Consider the following 20,875-nt stretch of genomic DNA (forward strand, 5'->3'; position numbering starts at 1 on the left):
ATGAAAGAAGAAAAAAATATTAAATAAAGAATATTTAGTACACTGAAAAATATAACAAAAATAGTAGTAATTTATATCGTTTATTACCACCAATGTTCATTAACCATAAAAAAATAAATTGACTCTTAGACTCGTTAGCTAACCATTTGAAAATCGAACATACTCACCCATTAACCATTGGGTGACCATTCACCATTAATTAGAACGGTCCACTAATGTTATTACTTCAATGTTGGATAACAAAAATGTAAATCCATTATAAAATAATGTGTATTTCTTACTTCTATTTGGATAAATTACAACCACCCCTAAGGTATGGTCAATTTACGAAAAACCCCTGTTATTTGGATAATTACATCGACCCTACATCAATTATGATTTTTCTTATATTTCCATCCTTATAGTGTCAAATTCAACATAATCATCTAGATTTCGTAGAATGTGCTCTAGTTTGTAATCGTTTAGTGTTAAAATACAGTTTCCGATGCTCCACAATCTGATATATACAAGCCAAAAAAACATATTATGATCATCTTCTTGCCTCAAAATGTGGAGCTCCAATGGGATAAAGCGGATACAAATGTGATAATATTCCATATAATCTAGAAGATTCCAATAAATTTGAAACCGCGAGAGTGGACATGTAATAAGATTTATAGTTGATGGGGTGCTTGTAATTACCCAAATACGAGGAATGTCTTCGTAATTTAACCATACCTCAGGGGTGTTTGTAATTTACCATTTTTATTTTAATATTATGTTACTAAAGAACCTCTAAAAAGCTCAACTATACTACTCTTTAATTTTTACGCAAGACTTGTAAATTCAACTCAATGAATCCATATCAAATTATTGTGAAAATATACAATTATACAACTTTATTCATTTTCTAATTATTTGAAATATTAAATATTACATAAAAATAAGAAACTATTCTTGCCTATGGCTTCTCAAACACCGGGACCGACAAGGGCGGACCCACGGAGTATTGGGTGGGGGGCTAGAATTTATTTATTTTTGACTAAAATGATACTAAATTTGAAGTTTGGGGGGCTAAATGGTATAAATTAATAGATAAATAACATAAAATATTAAAAAATTTAATAAAAAAACAGGTAAAAAAAAATTTTCTGCAGGGGCGGAGGCCCCCCCAAAGCATACCTTGGGTCCACCCCTGGGGACCGGCCACGTGTATGATTGTCGATAGATTAACAATGTAAAACTGCATGATATATCACATAAACCGAATGTAGTATCTACAAAACAAACACAAGTCTTAAATCATGAGTTTTACACCATATGAATCACAAATAGCACCAATTAGGAAAAAAAAAAAAAAAAAAGAAAAAAACCAATGTCAGACAATGATGAGAGATTCTAAAACTTTTCACCCATTCAAAAGGTCAACTCCACAGCATCATCAACAACTATATATTATAAATAGCAATTGCACCCCCAATAGAGATGCATACTATTATCTTTTAGTGGGCAAAGAGCTCTCAACCAAAAAGAAAAGAGAGCAAATATTACTCTCAAATTAAAGGAGTGAGCAATGAGAGTTTATTTTCTCATTCCACTTGTTTTCACACTATTGCTCAGTCCCACATTTGCTACCAAAAAGGTATACAAATATATATATATATTCTTAATTTTTATTTTTTTAATTTTGGTAGTGGTTAATAATAATAGAAGCATAATCAATCTGGTTTCTTGATTCTTGATTGTTGCACTCTCTGTTTTGTCTAGTCATATGTAGTGTACTTGGGAGCTCACTCACATGGAACACGTGTCACATCTGTTGACTATGATACAGTGACACAGTCTCACTATGAGTTTCTTGGATCATTCTTGGGAAGGTGAACAAGTTTCTAATTTTTGCCCAAGATTTCATTTTTTTTTCCTTCCAACTTATTTGAATTTTCACCTAATCTTCGTTTTTTTTTTCTTCTCTCACACTGCAGTAGTGATAAGGCCAAAGATGCAATTTTTTATTCTTACACGAAACACATCAATGGATTCGCGGCCAATCTTGAAGATGAAGAAGCGTTGCAAATATCCAGTTAAGTGGTTTCTATTTTCTAGAGAATTGTTTGGTGAGTTTTTTTTTTTTTTTTTGAGTGAGGTTTTTCATCAAACACCTGGTGTGCAGAGCATCCGAAGGTTGTGTCGGTGTTCTTGAATCAGGGAAGAAAACTGCACACAACCAGATCATGGGATTTTCTAGGGCTCGAAGAAAATGGTGAAATTCGAGCGAATTCTCTTTGGAAGAAGGCTAGATTCGGTGAAGATACCATTATCGGCAATCTTGATACTGGTTTGTTTTTTATCCTGTCAATTTTTTTTTTTTTTTTTTTTTTCAAGAATACCGTTATTCATAATTTATACAGAATCGGAAATATCTGTCTAACTTATACATAATTTAATTTCAAACGTCAATAAATATCCATTAACTTTTGATACCTAACAGCTCAATGGGCCAGTAGCTACTGAGCTATTGAGGGACCTAGAGTCTGGGATATTATATAGTATTATTATGGGAAAAATACCCTTTCGGGTCCCTTAAGTTCATCTTGGTTTCATATTTGGTCCTTTTGTTCATAAAAAAAGAAGATTTAGTCCCTTTTAAAAAAATAAAAAAATCTCTATGTTTGGTAAGCTTTTGGGCTTCCATTTCCATTTTATTCTAGAGAAAGATGTTTTAGGAGAAGAATTTGAAAATAAAATAAAATTTGTTTGTGTTTTGAGAGGAGACAATTTGTACTGTAGCAAGTCAAATCATTTCTAAAAGGTGTTGGAAAAAGGTATTTTGGAAGAAGAATTTGAAGCATAAAGTCATTTTAATTTGTATTTTAGTGAAGACAATTTTTAAGTAGCAGTCAAATCATGTATGTTAGAGAGAAAAATATTTGAATTATTTTTTGGGAAAATTTTTTGAAAATATTTCAAAAGGATAATTTTATTTTGGGGAAAGAATGAAAAGAATTTGAAAACCTAAACAAACATACACATTTTTTGTCATTCCCATCAATTTTGTCTAACGGAATCAAACATGTGACCATCACTGTCTTAACTAATGATGGACCAAAGGTAAATTGACATAGAAAATACCAAAAATATTAAACTATAGAAACATAAGAGATTAAATCTAATTTTTGTGAACAGGGGCGGTCAAATGTAAAATTAAGATAAATTGAAGGGGCGAAAGGTGTATTCTTCCCGTATTATTGTCTAAATTGAATTTGACTCGAAGCACTAAATTTTTAATTGAGTAATATTGAAGTTTCTGTCACTACAATACTAAATGATAGCTCGAGAGTTTGAATTCATTTGAAAAAAAAAATGAATGGGATTGGGTTGTTGAATTATTTTATTGTCTTCTCCCATCTCTGTTTGGAAGTTTGTGACAGGAAATCAATCTGGCAATTATTATTGACTTAGCATATGCATCATTGATTTAACAAGATTTGTTTGTTTATGATATGATCCACCTATTATAATAATCTTGCCTATTAGGTTTTCTGGATAAGAAATTACGCTTCCCAATTACTTAATTATACTTTCCACATAAACAAAATATGATAAATTAATAATCTTATTTAAATAATAATTTCTCTTGGTCCCGATTCGATAAACATGTATTTTAAATTATTAGTTCGATAATTTAATATCTCGCTAAATTAATAGAATTTTGCTAGTCCCGGCTGTATTAATTTATAGAGGTTTTACAGTTAAATACTTCTATAAATTAATACAATCGTTGTGATCTGTCAAAAATTCTATTAATTTAGCGAAATATTAATTTAATAATTTTTTTTTTAAAGTATTGTCCTTCAATTGAGACCGATTAAAACTACTGTTTAAATGAGATTATTAATTTATTGAGTATATATAAATAATATACACGTGGCCAACTATTGGCACCTTCTTCCACAAATATTTTGGTAATTATATAGCATTTCTTGTTATTAATAAAAAAATGTCACTGGGTTGACTCTATTAACTGATGAAAAGAGTTGTTTAATGAGCAAAGGTTAATGTACACTTGATTGGAATCTTCTTTTTTCTCATACTACACCACGGGTGCGTGTGATAAATTGAAATAAATAAAAGTGTTATAATTTAATAAAGATATCATCATCATTAAATAAAAGACATAAGCACATGGGGGGTGATTATGTAAATTATAGTGGTTTCATTATCATTAAGCACTTAGGTTAATTGTGTGATTATTGAAAGCAGGTGTGTGGCCAGATTCCAAAAGTTTTAGTGACGAAAATTTTGGATCAATCCCATCAAAGTGGAGAGGAGTTTGCCAAAATAATTTTGATGCCTCCTTCCATTGCAACAGGTTTCCCCTCTCTCTCTCTCTCTCTCTCTCTCTCTCTCTCTCTCTCTCCTCTTTTCTTTCTTTTCTTTATTTTACAAATACTTAATAGGATAATTACGGCCGTTCTTGAGGTAATGTCAAATTATAAAAAAATATTTTGTTTTTGGGTAATTACAACCACCCCTTAAACTATGAATCGTCTTACACATATATCCTTACGGTGTCAAATTCAACATAATCTTAGTTTGTACTTGTTTTATAAAAAAAAATGCAGTTTGTGATGCACCACAATATGATATTTACAAGCCAAGAGATACCTCTTATGATTATCTTGTTTCAAAATGTGGAGCTGGAAGGTGGTAAAACGGGAACAAAAAATTCCACATAATCTAAAAGATTACGTTAAATTTGAGACCGCAATGATGAACGTGTAAGATTCAAAGTTGAAGGGGTGATCGTAATCATCCAAACATGAATTTTTTTTTCTCCGTAATTTGACCTTACCTCAGTTGTGGCCGGACCCATACGTTATGCATAGGATGTAGAGTATCAAGAGCGATTTGTTAGAACTGACTAAAGAACTGTTGAAAGGAACATCAAGTAGAGAAAAAAAAAATTACTAATTCAAATATTTTAATGAAAATTTAAATAATCTTTTGAAGTTGTATTACCATTTTGTGCATTATTATTATATACAATTCTATTATTGATAATTTTGTTTTAAAAAAATTAAATTTTATTAGTAATTTTCTAAGAAAATGTCCGTTCAGGCCACGAAATTTGTGGGTGCAATAAAACATTCGATAGAATTAGTGAGCATGTCATTTGATAAATATGCACTAGGATACACTCATACACCTAATTAATGCATTTTTATAAATTTGTTGTGATCCTAATTCCTATTCATGTTGTGTGTAGGAAGCTGATTGGAGCCAGATACTTCAACAAAGGATACAGCTCAGCAGTGGGCCCACTCAACTCCACATTCCGCACCCCACGAGACACCGAGGGCCACGGGTCCCACACCCTATCAACTGCCGGTGGCAACTTTGTCGCCGGAGCTAGCGTATTCGGTTTCGGAAACGGGACGGCAAAGGGGGGGTCTCCTCGTGCCAGGGTGGCGGCGTACAAGGTGTGCTGGCCTCCCGTCGGCGGCAACGAGTGCTTCGACGCCGATATATTGGCCGCCTTCGATGTCGCCATTCACGACGGAGTTGACGTGCTGTCGGTTTCTCTAGGGGGCGATGCCGTCCCGTTTTACAACGATAGTGTTGCAATTGGCTCGTTTCACGCGGTCCGGCGTGGGGTTGTTGTGGTTTGCTCGGCCGGAAACTCGGGGCCCGGTGCTGGAACGGTATCGAATGTTGCGCCTTGGCAGATCACCGTCGGGGCTAGCACTATGGATCGGCAGTTTCCGAGCTATGTTGTTCTCGGAAATAAAATGCGTTTGAGGGTAGGTCTTCTTTTCCCCTTTGGGCTTCAATTATTTACTTATGACATTCATATTTGATATACACATATATTGTCCTTTTCTTCACTCTGCTTTCTGTAAAACATACTTAAGCTGTCCTTACAGTGGAAATTGAAACGAAGGATATTCCGAACTCAGCCGATTCCGATTCGTACATTTCCAATTTTGGAACAATATTTTACATTCCGAATTCCAAAATTTCTTCTTTCTGATTTTATTTTTTCGAAAATTACTACTTTTGTCCGAAAATTACACTTATGAAATCCATATTATTATGTATGCAAGTATTTTAGCCTATAGGTGACAAAAAATTGGAATTTCCAGATTCTGCAAACTCAATTCCGAAAATTTCCGATTTTGGAACCAGTTTTTTCATTCCAATTTCCGAATATTCCAGTTTTCGATTTTTACGAAAAAAGAAATTGATTTTTTTTCCGAAAGTGCTAATTCCATCCGATCGTCCGATTCCACCGGAAACTCTAATATTGGAGAAACTAATTTTCATAATGCTCCACAGGGAGAAAGCCTCTCAGCTAAATCGTTGCCGAAAAAGAAGTCGTTCCAAATAATCTCTGCTACAGATGCTAAAGCTGCTAATGCGTCTGCTGACCAAGCGTAAGCCCGATAAACATCTTCGTATATTCTTCTACTTTTTGCAAACTCCAATCTTACGTTCTTTTTGGGTACGAATTAAACGCAGGTTGCTGTGCAAAGCCGGAACTCTGGATGCTAAAAAAGTAAAGGGGAAAATATTGGTTTGTCTGAGGGGAGACAATGCAAGAGTTGACAAAGGGGAGCAAGCTGCTTTATGCGGAGCGGTCGGAATGGTGTTAGCGAACAATCAGATATCCGGTAATGAAATACTTGCTGATCCACATGTTCTCCCTGCTTCACACATCAATTACACTGATGGTCTTGCTCTTTTCTCTTACATCAATTCTACAAGGTTAGAAAAATCTTGTGTTTTTCTTTTTTGTCACAAATCTAGCACTAATGAAAGTCCGTTTTTTTGATTATTTTTTTATTTTATATTTATAGGTCTCCGATTGCTTACATCACCAAAGCTACGACGGAGTTGGGGACGAAGCCCGCTCCATTCATGGCAGCTTTTTCGTCCAACGGACCCAATACCTTAAATCCAGAGATTCTCAAGGTTTGTTTTATTTATTTATTGGTACTAGCTAGTAAACAAATGGTGTTTCTCTTTTGTTTTGTGCCTACTTATTTAACACGTCGTTCTAATTTATTTTGCAGCCGGATATTACAGCTCCGGGGGTGAGTGTTATAGCTGCGTACACAGAGGCTCAAGGACCGACTAATCAAGATTTCGACACGCGAAGAGTTTTGTTCAACTCAGTATCAGGCACTTCAATGTCGTGCCCTCACGTGTCTGGAGTTGTCGGCCTATTGAAGACCCTCCACCCACATTGGAGCCCCGCAGCTATTAAATCGGCTATAATAACCACCGGTAAGAACAACATAATGCTTCGAAAATGACCGAAAGAGACTTTCTCGATTTTTTTCAGTAATCATTTGATATTTCCTAATTAGGGTGGAAATCAGAATGAAAATTCCAAATTTCGACGATTCCGATCCGAAAATTAATCATTTTGAATTCCAACATTTTAAATTTCTGATGTTTCCGATTTTCTTAATGGAATTGGAATACATATTAGATACCGATTTTTATTTAAAAGAAGTTTCCAAAAAAAATGATTTTTTTTCCCGAAAATTATATTTATAATATCAATATTATTATGTATTTGGTATTATAGTTATATGTGACAAAAAGATGGAATTTCCGAATGCTACCGATTCCAATAATTGTTTATTTATTTTTTATTTTGAAACAAGTTTTTTCATTCCGATTTCCCATTCTTCCGACTTTGTTTGGAACTGAATTGGAATTAATTTTCCACTTTCGACAAAAATGGAATTTTTCATAGAAAATGCTAATTTTGATCCGATCCTTCTCATTTTCACACCTACTCCAACTAAGTTGTCACCGTGTTTTTTTTTCTTACAGCAAGAACGCGCGACAACACTATGAAGCCGTTGACAAACGCGTCCTACTCCAAAGCTACACCGTTCAACTACGGAGGAGGACACATCCAACCTAACCGTGCAATGGACCCCGGTTTGGTTTACGATCTATCCGCAAACGATTACTTGGACTTCCTATGCGCCCTCGGATACAACGCCACTCAAATCCAACAATTCTCTAACGAATCACAAACATACAAGTGCCGCGATCCGATTAGCCTCATCGACTTCAACTACCCTTCGATCACAGTTCCGAGCCTCAAAGGCACGGTGACCGTGAGTAGAAAGGTGAAGAATGTTGGTTCTCCGGGTACTTACAAAGCTCGGGTGCGAAGCCCGCATGGAATATCGGTTAGTGTGAAACCGAATAGTTTGAAGTTTGAAAGAGAAGGAGAGGAGAAGGAGTTTAGGGTTACTTTAAAGGCTAAAAAAAGTGGTGTGAGGGACTATGTGTTTGGACAGTTGACTTGGTCCGATGGTAGGCATTATGTAAGAAGTCCAATTGTTGTTAAACAACTATAGGATTTTGACACATTCTTTTGCCAGTTGATGGTAGGCATTATTATATGTCATGAGAAGTCCAATTCATGTTGTGCAAACAACTTATAAAGGAATTTACACATGTTTTTATCCAATGGAAATTCTTGCAAGTTGAGTTTTCTTTTAAGTCTATTGGCTATTCGTGGTCCAATGAATTTCTTCCATGTGTTCAGTGTATAATTTCTTTCAATGTTATGTATATTGTGTTCAGTGTGTATTATTATATATTTTTTCTGTACGTATGTTTGACATTAGTTGTATACACGTAGCATGAATATGTTATATGAATTGTATAAAATAAAATGCAACGCAAGATTGAACGAGAAAATAAGATGGGCATGTGTTATGGGATGAGTCCATGATTTGCAGTCTGTTTCATTATTTTATGATATGGATTGTTGCTCGCTTCTTAGTCATTTTTATTCTTTTCAGGTGTTTTTGGTGTTCTTAGTATGTAGGTAAACACGTGGAAACGAAATAATAATGGGTGGAAAGTTATAAGTTCGGAGGCAAAATCAATGTTTGAAGAAGAAATTAGAAGGATGATTTTGGCAGTATTTACAATATTTGGTCCTAACTCACTCATCTGAACTCCAAATATATAATTTGATTTTGCGTCACTAGACATCTATCTCGAAGGGCTACATCTACTATTTGAGGACTATTATCAAAATTCAAAGCGTACATGGGTCAAAAAAAGATTTAGAGTCATGTAATGTGCAAAAATACCTTATGCCGACTAGGACTGCGGCGCGAGAAATAGCCAGCGATGTGAGACCGTGGTCCCTCTAGTGAAACAGAGGGGTTGAACTACTGTACACTCGGACAGCAGCCCGAGAATCACAGTATGCTGTGGGACGGCAGTCCGAGAGGCCATACACACGTTTTCCCAATTTGATTAAATTCTTCTTTATTTGTTTTTTGCTATTATTTGTTTTTCATAATCGTAGAATTAATTAACTATAAACTCAATTTTGTTGTTTGGATAAAAATAAGTTGTGACGATTCAGGTACTTAGTAGTAGAAAAATAACTTGCTCCTTGTAGGTACGATATCCCGACTCTCACGGGTCCACTATCATTACTTGTTACGATACGTGCACTTACGTGCATAAAACATCACCAACATTATGGTGTTACTGTTTCGTACTTTTATTGTAAAACAAGGGCAATATTGGTAAAGTGAAGGGTAGGTAGCTAAATATAATAAATATAAAATAAATAGGGAGTGCAGTGTTTAAAAATTTCTATGAGGATTGAACACTAAAACAAACTAAGCACTAAGGAGTTACTTACTTAAAACTTAAATGTAATTGTATCTATTGGCATCCATGTGGTATGAAGATTTTTCTAAATTAGGGTTGTGACGTGGTTGGTTTTACCCAACAACCAATCCATATTTTTAGGCCGATAATAAATTCTTAATCGATTTACTCTATCCGTTGGAAATTTCAACCAACCCATCTATTTCCCCCTTAGTCGGTGACATCGGCTATGACTCGAGTGTGGCCGAGTCATTGCCGAAAAATGGTGCCAAGCGAGGGTTGGCACAAGACAGCCACACAATCGGCCAATGAGTGGTCGAGTGTTGGGCAAGCATTTTTGGTGTTTGTCCGAGAAAGCAAGGAACGACTTGGTTCAAGTGAGAACGATGATCGTAAGTACTTGGCTGATGGAACAAGTGAGTATCGGCGATACTCGGCGTTTGGCATGGGCGTGTCTCGGCAAACGGCATGAGTAATACTCGACAAGACTTGTAACTGGCACAGGCGTTGCTCGGCAGACAATGCGGACAAGCGTGGGCAGTAATCAACATGTGGCTGAGAACTTGGCAAACGATTGTTCGAAGGAAATTGATCACGACTTGACAAGTGAGGGAAGGCTGGCACGACCAAGTGGCAAGTCAAGGAAGGCAGTGATAAGTGTTTGTTTTGCATGACTTTTACTTATCGAATCTTCCTGTTTTGGTTTTCATTGTCCAAGGTTTCGACTTTATTTGTATATTTAACGTTGTTTTTGTTTTATCAGTTTTAGGTAAATAGAAGCTATTTTTGCCTATTCTAAACGATTTTGGAAGATCTGTGAACTATTTGTCATTTTTTGATTTTGTTTATGTTTTCATGTATTAAATGCTTTCGATTGTTTGGCCAACAGTTGGATTGATTGTAAATGGGAATAAACTCGAGAGAGACGATTTCTTGTTTGATTTTAGGAAAACATAGCTCAGGTTGTGGAAACGGAGACGTGATGCACCTCGTGTATCCCTAAAGGACTTGACCTAAATGCTCTCTTAATATCAGGTTCTGAATGGAAACGTCGGAACTGTGAGTAGACTCTAACTACACTAGAGACGGGGAGTTAGGATATTTTAGTGTCTGGGTCAGCGAATATAGAATTGACATTAGATCTAGATATGTAGATCTCTATCGATAGTACATTGGTGGATTTTACCCTAGAAGCAATCACACGTCCGAATCCCTCGCTTGTCCTAGTGGACCGATGTTTTTATTATTGTTTCTTTTTAGCTTCATTTCTCCCATCCTTTTAATCATCTAGATAAAGTTTAGGATAGTACAATTACGGTACTTGGAAAATTTAGGAACTTAATTCCATGTGGTTCGATATCTGGAATTCACTATTCTACAAAACGCGATATTGTACACTTGCGGTTATTCGTATGTAGGTTTAACGCGTATCAGACAGCCCGATGAGCAGGTGTGCTAACGACTGTGTGGGCAAAGAGCTGCAAGTGATTAACAAAGCAAGGCAGGCGGGTTGCCTGGCGACCGGCTGGGCTATTCGGCCGTTTGACGTGCGCGCGCCCGAATAAGAGTGGGCGCGCTACTTTATTATTTGCACCGTTTTGGTGGGCAGTTGCGGAGCAGTTGAGGGTTAGAAAACATGCAAAACTGACCTTTGTAAATTGAAAAAGTTAGTCACATGTAAGGCCTGCGTGCCGCTAAGTGTCCCTAGGCAGTTTGGGGGTGTAAATTGCCATATTCCTTGTATTTATAGCGCTAAGAGTGCACAAATCCAATCATCTAGTATTAGAGAGTTCATATTGTAACTGTGGGCATTCTGAGTAAGAATTTTGTCTGTGCACCTTAGTCTCCTTTCTATTATTTGTTAGGAAATCAATATAAAGGTTGCATTGCGCGTAAATATGTTTGTGTGTTGTTATCCGCTGCATACTCTTTTTTACGTTTACGTTGCCTTAAAAGACTTTGTGTTTGTGCGTTTGTGCAAAAAGAATCAAGAGGAAGGCTGACTTATCTTGTGGGGAGATCAAGCTGCACGGGTGAAAATTTCTTGAGGAAAGAAACCCCAGTGACAGTTGGTATCAGAGTCCGGTTCAAGGGTTCTGAACGTGCTGTTGGTCAGTATGGCAGGAGATTCTGGATGTTTTACAAATCCAAATCCTACTGGTGTGATGATGCTAGAGATGGATTCAAGGCTACAACACCTTGATGCCCTGGTTGGGCAGCCCCTAGATCGAATGGATCCACCAATCTTGCAAAGGCTCGCCGATGGGAAGAGAGAACTCGACCGTTTGACAAGATCATTGGATGATCTGCCCGAGTTTGTGGAAGGTGGGTTCATGTTTATTGCTAAGGAGATGGGACTCTTCATTGATATTGTTGAGATGAAGCTTGACGGAATGCTTACAGACTTGACGGCACTGAAGAGGGCAGTCCGAAATGAAGCACCAAGTTCTGAGGGCAGAATGTCGGGGTCCAAAGTTCGTGTGCCGGAACCGACTGCGTTTGATTGTGTACGTGATACGCGTAAAACCTACGTATAAATAACCGCAAGTGTACAGTATCGCGTTTTGTAGAATAGTGAATTCCAGATATCGATCCACAGGGAATTAAGTTCCTAAATCTACCAAGTACCGTAATTATAATATTCTAAACTTTATCTAGACGGGAGAAAAAGATGGGAGATGACATGAAACCAAAAGGAAACAAAAATAAAAACAACGGTCCGCCAGGACAAGCGAGGAATTCCGACGTGTGATGGCTTTTAGGGTAAAATCCACCAGTGTACTATCGATAAAGATCTACAAATCCGAATCTAATGTCAATTCTATATTCGCTAACCCAGACACTAAAGTACCCTAACCCCCGTCTCCAGTGTAGTTAGAGTCTACCCACAGGTCCGACGTCTCCGTTCAGAACCTGATATTAAGAGAGCATTTAGGTCAAGTCCTTAAGGGCTACCCGAGGTGCATCACGTCTCCGTTTCCACAACCCGAGCTATGTTTTCCTAAAATCAAACGAGAAATCCTCTCTCGAGTTCATTCCCATTTAGAATCAATTCAACTGTTGGCCAAACAATCGAAAGCATTTAATACAGGAAAACATAAACATAATCAAAGAACGACAAATAGATCACAGATCTGAAAATCAAAATCAATATATACAAGGTTTCATTTCCCTAAAAGAAAATGCTCAGTTCATTACAAACATAGCATCAAAATGAAGAACACGAGAAATTATAAACTAAACGTAAAGAAAAGCTTATGAAAAACCCTCGTCGAAACCCTCGTCGAAGCTTCCCGCGAAGAACCGTCGAAAACCGTAAAAAGTCGAAGTGGACATCAAGAATGAAAGGACCTTTCTATTTATAGTGAAATGCAAAGCTTCCTCAAGAAGCTTTCCATTTCAAAATATCTTTCTCAAAAGGCGTGCCCAGATCGCGATCCGGGTTGTTTGGATCGCAATCTGGCAGCCTCGGGGAACTGCCCACCGCCATGCCAGATCGCGATCCGGGAATGTGGATCGCGATCTGGATCTTCAATAATTTCAGCTCTGTCGGACCCCACAGATCGCGATCCGACTTCCCGGATCGCGATCTGGATTTGACCCCTATTTCTTCTCTGTCAGCACCCCCAGATCGCGATCCAGAATGCTGGATCGCGATCTGGGCTTCTGCGCCATCTTCAAACACTGTTTTGACCATTTTTTAGCCCGAATTTGACAATTTTGCATTTCACAAAAGTTGTAGATATTGAAGTTAGCTTTCTAAGGCCACGTGAATCAGCTCAATTGGAGGTCGTATGAAAGAGTTATGCTGGAAATACGAAACAGTGCCACAATCCGCGAGAATGCACTTTTGCACGTGTTTGGTTTGATTTTCGGCTTCGCTTCCAAAATCGTTTCGAATCGGCAAAAATAGCTTCTCTTTACCTAAAATATAAATAAAACAAAAACAACAAAATATATACAAATAAAGCCGAAAACTTGGACGAACGAAGACCAAAACTCGAAGAATTGATAAGCAAAAATCGTGCAAAACGAACACTTATCACACCCTCAAACTTAGATTTTTACTCGTCCCGAGTAAATCAAAACGAACCTACAACCAAAAGAAAACAAAACAACAAACTATATCTAGGCCACTGACGTAGGGAATCACGATTGCGTTTAGCGTATGCAACAAGCCGTTGAACCCCTGGGTACCCCCAAAGGACGAGTTGTGTCTCGTGAGGGTTTTCAGACAACACACCCACAAAGTTGCCGGATTGGTCAAAGCATTGCAATTAATTCGAAAGATGAAACGAGCTAGATAACCTAAAATCTTAGAATGGCATACGGCTTAAGGTATTCGACTTTCTTACCGACGCAATTAGTTGTTTCTACACCAAAATGAAAGATAGACTCAAGAATCCGTAATTAAACAATAAACACAATTATCGAGGGTTTTGAGTAGAAATGTGGGTGAAAAGTAAGTTTTGATTCAGAAATTCAAAAACTCGAGTTGGGCATAAGTAGGTCTATTTATTCAAATAAAAGAAATGACAACTACAATATTTTTGGTGATTTTCATCACAACTTTTTCTTTTTTTCATTTTTTTTTTGGAAACGGGCATAATCGTGACTCGTGCAAGGCCCGACATCACTGTGTTATCTCCCTGACCCATTTATCGAACTTTAGTCCAAGAAACCCCCAAGCTCGACAGCTCGGGAGACTTAGGCGACGAGGTGCACCCAACGGGTTAAGCTCGAGTCAGAAAGGCGGGGAAATCAGAGCGTGAATCACAACAATACCACAAATTATTATTTTTCTCTTTTTTTTTTTTTTTTTTTTTTTTAACATCGAACATAAAATAAAAACGTAAAGACCATTGATAGAACTTTTAGCCAACAACTGGAAATCGTGAACACATAATTCAATTCTAACTCGCCTCCCAAACCTTAAACTATTATACCCCTCAGAAAAGTGCGCTCAAGCTTAATCGGAAAGGATTCGAAAGGCTATCCCACACAAGTTGCAAAAACGCAGTCGGAAGGTACATCTATAATTAGTCGGTTATCCATAATTTCAATTTTAAAATCAACTAGCCCATCTACTAATTCATTAATTGCTTTGCTTCAATAGAATCCGGAAATGCAACTTACACTGGATCCTAAATGAAATGCATGTGACAAACATAACACAATTACGGAAATCGAAATACATAAATGAAACTAAATTATATGATATGCATGCAAAAGACCAAATCAAAATAAGCTAAACTCACCCCCAAACTTAAATCATGCATTGCCCTCAATGCGAAAAATAAAAGATATGAGAAAGAAATACGCCATGAACAGTCGTGCCGCAGATTGATCAGTGTTCTACGGTTGCGAAAGTGTTCTTTGGTTGCACGGGGTGCCGTCAATTTTGGCACCGAGGGCCAATTGCCGGAATTGCCTAGACTTCCCGACTTCTTACTCTTCTTTCCTTGGGGACGAGATACCGGCAAAAATCAAGAAAAATGGGTGAAATTTAGATTTAAACCAAAAAAATGAAAAAATAAAAGAGAACTAACAAAATAAATGACGAAAAATAAATAATGGGTTGCCTCCCATTCAGCACCTGTTTTACAGTCGACGGCCCGACACGATTTGGACGGATTATGTCCAATCCAAAGCCTTGTAGATTGCGCATCCATCCGTCAGTCTTGATACATACTTTGCAATCATATCATGGACTAGATTGCAATCTTGTAATGACCATCCCAACCCATGGTACTTTTCGTTTGCTTTGGAAATCAGTCGGTAGGAGACTAGGATGGGTTGCTTGCCTACCGATCTCTCAAACTCGTATACAAGATACTCGAGCTTTGGAGAAAGCTCTACCTCAAATTTGAAACTCGTCTCCTCGCTCACACTCAAATCTGGAGTAGCAATGTGGATAGGATTTTGTTCGTCAAGTTCCTCTACCATCATCTTCATCCCACTCTCATCACACGCAAAAGTATCTACAGAACTGGGATGAATAATTCCCTCAAGGTGTTCAACCTCATCGTTCATACGAAAATCTGTAAATACCTCGTTGTCTTCATGTAGGATGGTCGGATGTGGTTTGTGAATGTGACATCTCTGAAAATTTTTGAAAATATTTGCCAGAAACTGGAGTTCGTCTTGTAAATAGCACAAGTGCTCATTTGTCTGTGCAAATCCATTTTCTGGGTTCAACCTTCAATGTCTTTCAATATCCTCCAACTCTTGTTGAATGTAATCAGCTCTGGATTGAATCTCGCCAAGAGAGAGATCATAAATCGAGGACATCAATGTATACAAATCTGTGAAAATAAATAAAATAAATCAAAGAGAAAAAAAAATAAAAAAAAATGTCTAAAGTAAAGCAAGGATAGTTGGTAACGATATTAGTAAATTCAAGATTAACTAATTCCCCGGCAACGGCGCCAAAAACTTGATACGCGTAAAACCTACGTATCAATAACCGCAAGTGTACAGTATCGCGTTTTGTAGAATAGTGAATTCCAGATGTCGATCCACAGGGAATTAAGTTCCTAAATCTATCAAGTACCGTAATTATACTATCCTAAACTTTATCTAGACGGGAGAAAAATATGGGAGATGACATGAAACCAAAAGGAAACAAAAATAAAAACAACGGTCCGCCAGGACAAGCGAGGAATTCCGACGTGTGATGGCTTTTAGGGTAAAATCCACCAGTGTACTATCGATAAAGATCTACAAATCCGAATCTAATGTCAATTCTATATTCGCTAACCCAGACACTAAAGTACCCTAACCCCCGTCTCCAGTGTAGTTAGAGTCTACCCACAGGTCCGACGTCTCCATTCAGAACCTGATATTAAGAGAGCATTTAGGTCAAGTCCTTAAGGGCTACCCGAGGTGCATCATGTCTCCGTTTCCACAACCCGAGCTATGTTTTCCTAAAATCAAACGAGAAATCCTCTCTCGAGTTCATTCCCATTTAGAATCAATTCAACTGTTGGCCAAACAATCGAAAGCATTTAATACAGGAAAACATAAACATAATCAAAGAACGACAAATAGATCACAGATCTGGAAATCAAAATCAATATATACAAGGTTTCATTTCCCTAAAAGAAAATGCTCAGTTCATTACAAACATAGCATCAAAATGAAGAACACGAGAAATTATAAACTAAACGTAAAGAAAAGCTTATGAAAAACCCGAGTCGAAACCCGAGTCGAAGCTTCCCGCGAAGAACCGTCGAAAACCGTAAAAAGTCGAAGTGGACATCAAGAATGAAAGGGCCTTTCTATTTATAGTGAAATGCAAAGCTTCCTCAAGAAGCTTTCCATTTCAAAATATCTTTCTCAAAAGGCGTGCCCAGATCGCGATCCGGGTTGTTTGGATCGCGATCTGGCAGCCTCGGGGAACTGCCCACCGCCATGCCAGATCGCGATCCGGGAATGTGGATCGCGATCTGGATCTTCAATCATTTCAGCTCTGTCGGACCCCACAGATCGCGATCCGACTTCCCGGACCGCGATCTGGATTTGACCCCTATTTCTTCTCTGTCAGCACCCCCAAATCGCGATCCGGAATGCTGGATCGCGATCTGGGCTTCTGCGCCATCTTCAAACACTGTTTTGACCATTTTTTAGCCCGAATTTGACAATTTTGCATTTCACAAAAGTTGTAGATATTGAAGTTAGCTTTCTAAGGCCACTTGAATCAGCTCAATCGGAGGTCGTATGAAAGAGTGATGCTGGAAATACGAAACAGTGCCACAATCCGCGAGAATGCACTTTTGCACGTGTTTGGTTTGATTTTCGGCTTCGCTTCCAAAATCGTTTCGAATCGGCAAAAATAGCTTCTCTTTACCTAAAATATAAATAAAACAAAAACAACAAAATATATACAAATAAAGCCGAAAACTTGGACGAACGAAGACCAAAACTCGAAGAATTGATAAGCAAAAATCGTGCAAAACAAACACTTATCAGTACGTAGTGCTAAGAAAGTCAAAAGCTCCGTGTGGGATATGGAGAATTACTTCAAGGAAGGTAAGGTTTCGGATCGCGAGAAAGTGACCATCACAAGCATGTATCTTGTGGGAGATGCAAAGTTGTAGTGGCGTGCTCGTTTGTTAGATGATGTAAGTGTCAACCGAGTGAACATTGAGACTTGGGAAGCGCTAAAACGGGAATTGAAAGAGCAATTCCTTCCTTGCAACATGGGCTAGATTGCAAAGGAATCAGTTAGACAGTTGAAGCACAAGGGAACTGTGAGGGAGTAGGTCAAGGACTTCAGTTCGCTGCTACTTGACATACGTGATATGTCCAATGAAGATAAGTTGTTCAATTTCATGGCTGGATTGCAGCCATGGGCCCAAACTGAGTTGCAGAGACAACGAGTGAAAGATCTGCCTTGCGCAATTTCCGCAGCGGATCGCCTTGTCGATTACAAAGTGATGGGACCCGATAGTTCCTAGAAAGAAGGCTCGAAGAAGCATAAATCCAAGGGAAAAAAGTTCGGTGGCAAGGGTGGCCGAAATTGGTAGCAAAAAAAGAACGGTGATGGCGAAGGATCTACGGTGCAGGCCAAGGCCGGTGGACCGCCTATCGTCAACAGGAAAAATCGTGGTTGTTTTCTATGTGAAGGCAACCACCGGATGAAAGATTGTCCTAAAAGAAGCAATTTGAATGCTTTGATGCGGGAGTCAGATAGTGAGGAAGTATCGGACGACATTAGGCGTGCGAATCCGATTCAATTGTTGAGTGCTTTGGTCGTGCAATAGGCACCTAACGTCACCAAGGGATGCTACGGTACTGCTGAATGGCAAATAAGTGAAGCCAATGGTTGACTCGGGAGCAACTCATAACTTTGTTGCCGAGAGAGAAGTCAAGAAGCTGGGCTTGAGTCTCTCAAAACATGCAAGTCAGGTTAAGGATGTGAATTCAGAAGCGGGACCGGTGAAAGGCAGAACCGATGTCGATTTAGTGATCGGTTTTTGGAAAGGGCAGTGAGGGTTGACTGCAATACCACTAGATGATTTCGACGTGGTGTTGGGGAAAGAGTTCCTACTTGCTGCCACGGACGCAATGATACCATTTCTCGGAGGGTTGATGATTATGGACGAAGAGTGTCCATGCTTCGTGGAATGCTCGTACGTGACTAATGCAAATGCGGGAAAGAAACCAACGGAATTGTTGGTGGCGGCAATTTGAGGCACAATCGAACGACGAGGAGTCATCGAGCCTAATTGCAGCCATTGGAAACAAGATGGTGGACTCCCTTGACTCATTTGTACGTGCATCGCTGTGCAAATGAGTCAAGGGCCGAGGGAAAGTTGATGTATTCACTTGAGTGTGTGAATGGACAATGTGGCCTTATTTTTGTTCTAAGTTATTGCCATGTGTTGTGGAATTTGTGGCTTCGTTTATGGGTTCGAAATGTGGTATATTCTGAATTTGTGAGGCATGTTAGGTTATTGTCGATTTTTCTATTGTTGATGAAATGAAAGCCAGTTGTAGGTGATTTATGTGGTTTAGAAGTCTCATTCATTGACTTGTGATTGAGTCGAGTAAAATTGCTAATTGTGTCAAAGGCTAGCTGCTGCTTTACTCGTTGTTGGATGAGGCCGTTTTTATGCTCGTTGCATTCGGAGTTTCGTGGGCTGAAAGAACTGGTGGACAATTTGGTTTAATTTCGAAACAAAGCTGTGGGAAGCGTGCTGTTGATCAAGCACAACTAAAGGAAAGACAGACGTGATTGGCTGATTTCTTGGGCGTCCGATATAAACCAATGGTCGTGGGCAGACGAGAGGCAAGTGTTGAATTCAAAGGCAAAAGCTGATGTTTTCGGTTCGACGAGGCCATCGAAGACCGTTGGTGGGGGAGGTCTATTACCCCCTTAGTTGGTGACATTGGCTCTGAATCGAGTGTGGTTGAGTCATGGCCGAGACACGGTGCCAAACGAGGTTTGGCACAAGACATCCACACAATCGGCCAATGAGTGGTCGATTGTTGGGCAAGCATTTGTGGTGTTTATCCGAGAAAGCAAGGGCGGCTTGGTTCAATGGAAACGGTGATCGTAAGTATTTGGCTGATGGCACAAGTGAGTATCGGCAATACTTGGCGTTTGGCACGACGGGCGTGTCTCGCCAAACGGCATGAGTAATGCTCGGCAAGACTTGTGGCTAGCACGGGTGTTGCTCGGCAGCTAATGCGGACAACCGTGGCCCGTAATCGACATGTGACTGAGAACTTGGGCAAACTATCGTTCGAAGGAAATTGATCACCATTTGACAAGTGAGGGCGGGTTGGCACGACCGGTTGGCAAGTCAAGGAAGGCAGTCCGATGAGCGGGTGTCCTAACGACCGTGTGGGCAAAGAGTTGGCAACTGATTGATAAAGCAAGGCAGGCGGGGTGCCTAGCGACCGCTCGGGACAAAGACCTAGGATTTTATATCCCCTCTATGCGTTAATTCATTACTCAGTTAAACATTTATAATGGAAGTTAAACTCCTAACTATTAACCCGAGACACTATATTAATAATAATTCGTTGTCGCGTGCATTATAATTCTATTATTCACAAATAATTGCTATGTGATTATGCAAACCGATTATGAATAATGCATTAAATAGCAAGTTATGCCAATGGTTATCTTAGGTGATACATGCATGTCTATGATATCACATGCAATTAACACACTAATCCAGTGAAAACTACTCGAAGGTTCTTCTATCCATGTTCTAATTATTAAAACGATCTGTCGGTTCAATTTTAACAGTAACACATAGTAATATAAATTGGCTAGATTCATGCACTAAATAAAATCAATTAGAAGAAATTGTCAGTAAATCAAATTTATATAATATTATAAAAGTACATTAGGTTCAAAATCACCACATAGGGTTCCGACAAAATCCTAGATTAAAACTTAGCTACTAGTTAATCCTACGAAAAACATCATAAAAATATAAAACAAGATAATTCTAAAGAAGAGAAGAAAATTATGCTGGAGATTTGTTAGATCTCTGCATTGTTCGTAGTCGTCTTCCTGTTGTTTTGTGCCCAATTTTCGTCCTCCAACATGTTTTCTTCCGTTTTACCCGGTTTTGACCCGTTTTTGCTCGTTTCATCCTCAAAACTCCCGAATCTTCAAACTGTACCTACAATACAATAAACAAATCATTAAGCACTATTATATCGATAAAATTCCACAAAAATCCTTGTAACAAAGTATAAATTGAGTGTA

General features: G+C 38.4%; 1 protein-coding gene across 2 annotated transcripts; it reads left to right on the forward strand.

Moving 5' to 3' along the window:
- The first annotated feature begins 1,201 nt into the window (after positions 1-1,201).
- Positions 1,202-8,476, forward strand: LOC105961324 (subtilisin-like protease SBT5.4). 2 transcript variants are annotated; one of them, XM_088811388.1, is made up of 12 exons: positions 1,499-1,517; positions 1,548-1,621; positions 1,747-1,856; positions 1,962-2,059; positions 2,150-2,314; positions 4,240-4,348; positions 5,246-5,780; positions 6,316-6,413; positions 6,499-6,744; positions 6,837-6,951; positions 7,053-7,266; positions 7,825-8,476. In XM_088811388.1, exons 2-12 carry the CDS (start codon positions 1,553-1,555, stop codon positions 8,361-8,363), a joined length of 2,298 nt encoding a protein of 765 aa, XP_088667514.1. In that variant the 5' UTR covers positions 1,499-1,517; positions 1,548-1,552; the 3' UTR covers positions 8,364-8,476. The 2 variants fall into 2 exon arrangements, with proteins under 2 accessions (XP_012841011.2, XP_088667514.1); XM_012985557.2 differs by having other exon boundaries at positions 1,202-1,621.
- The last annotated feature ends 12,399 nt before the right edge of the window (positions 8,477-20,875 follow it).

Source organism: Erythranthe guttata, chromosome 13, assembly GCF_056151865.1.
Source record: "Erythranthe guttata isolate IM_541 chromosome 13, IM_541, whole genome shotgun sequence".
Classification (NCBI taxonomy): domain Eukaryota; kingdom Viridiplantae; phylum Streptophyta; class Magnoliopsida; order Lamiales; family Phrymaceae; genus Erythranthe; species Erythranthe guttata.

Excerpts from the sequence above, each read along its gene's own strand:
- LOC105961324 (XM_012985557.2), top strand. The coding sequence starts at position 1,553 with ATGAGAGTTTATTTTCTCATTCCACTTGTTTTCACACTATTGCTCAGT. Across the intron at positions 2,315-4,239 it reads TATCGGCAATCTTGATACTG|GTGTGTGGCCAGATTCCAAA; the intron begins GTTTGTTTTTTA and ends TATTGAAAGCAG. Across the intron at positions 7,267-7,824 it reads ATCGGCTATAATAACCACCG|CAAGAACGCGCGACAACACT; the intron begins GTAAGAACAACA and ends TTTTTCTTACAG.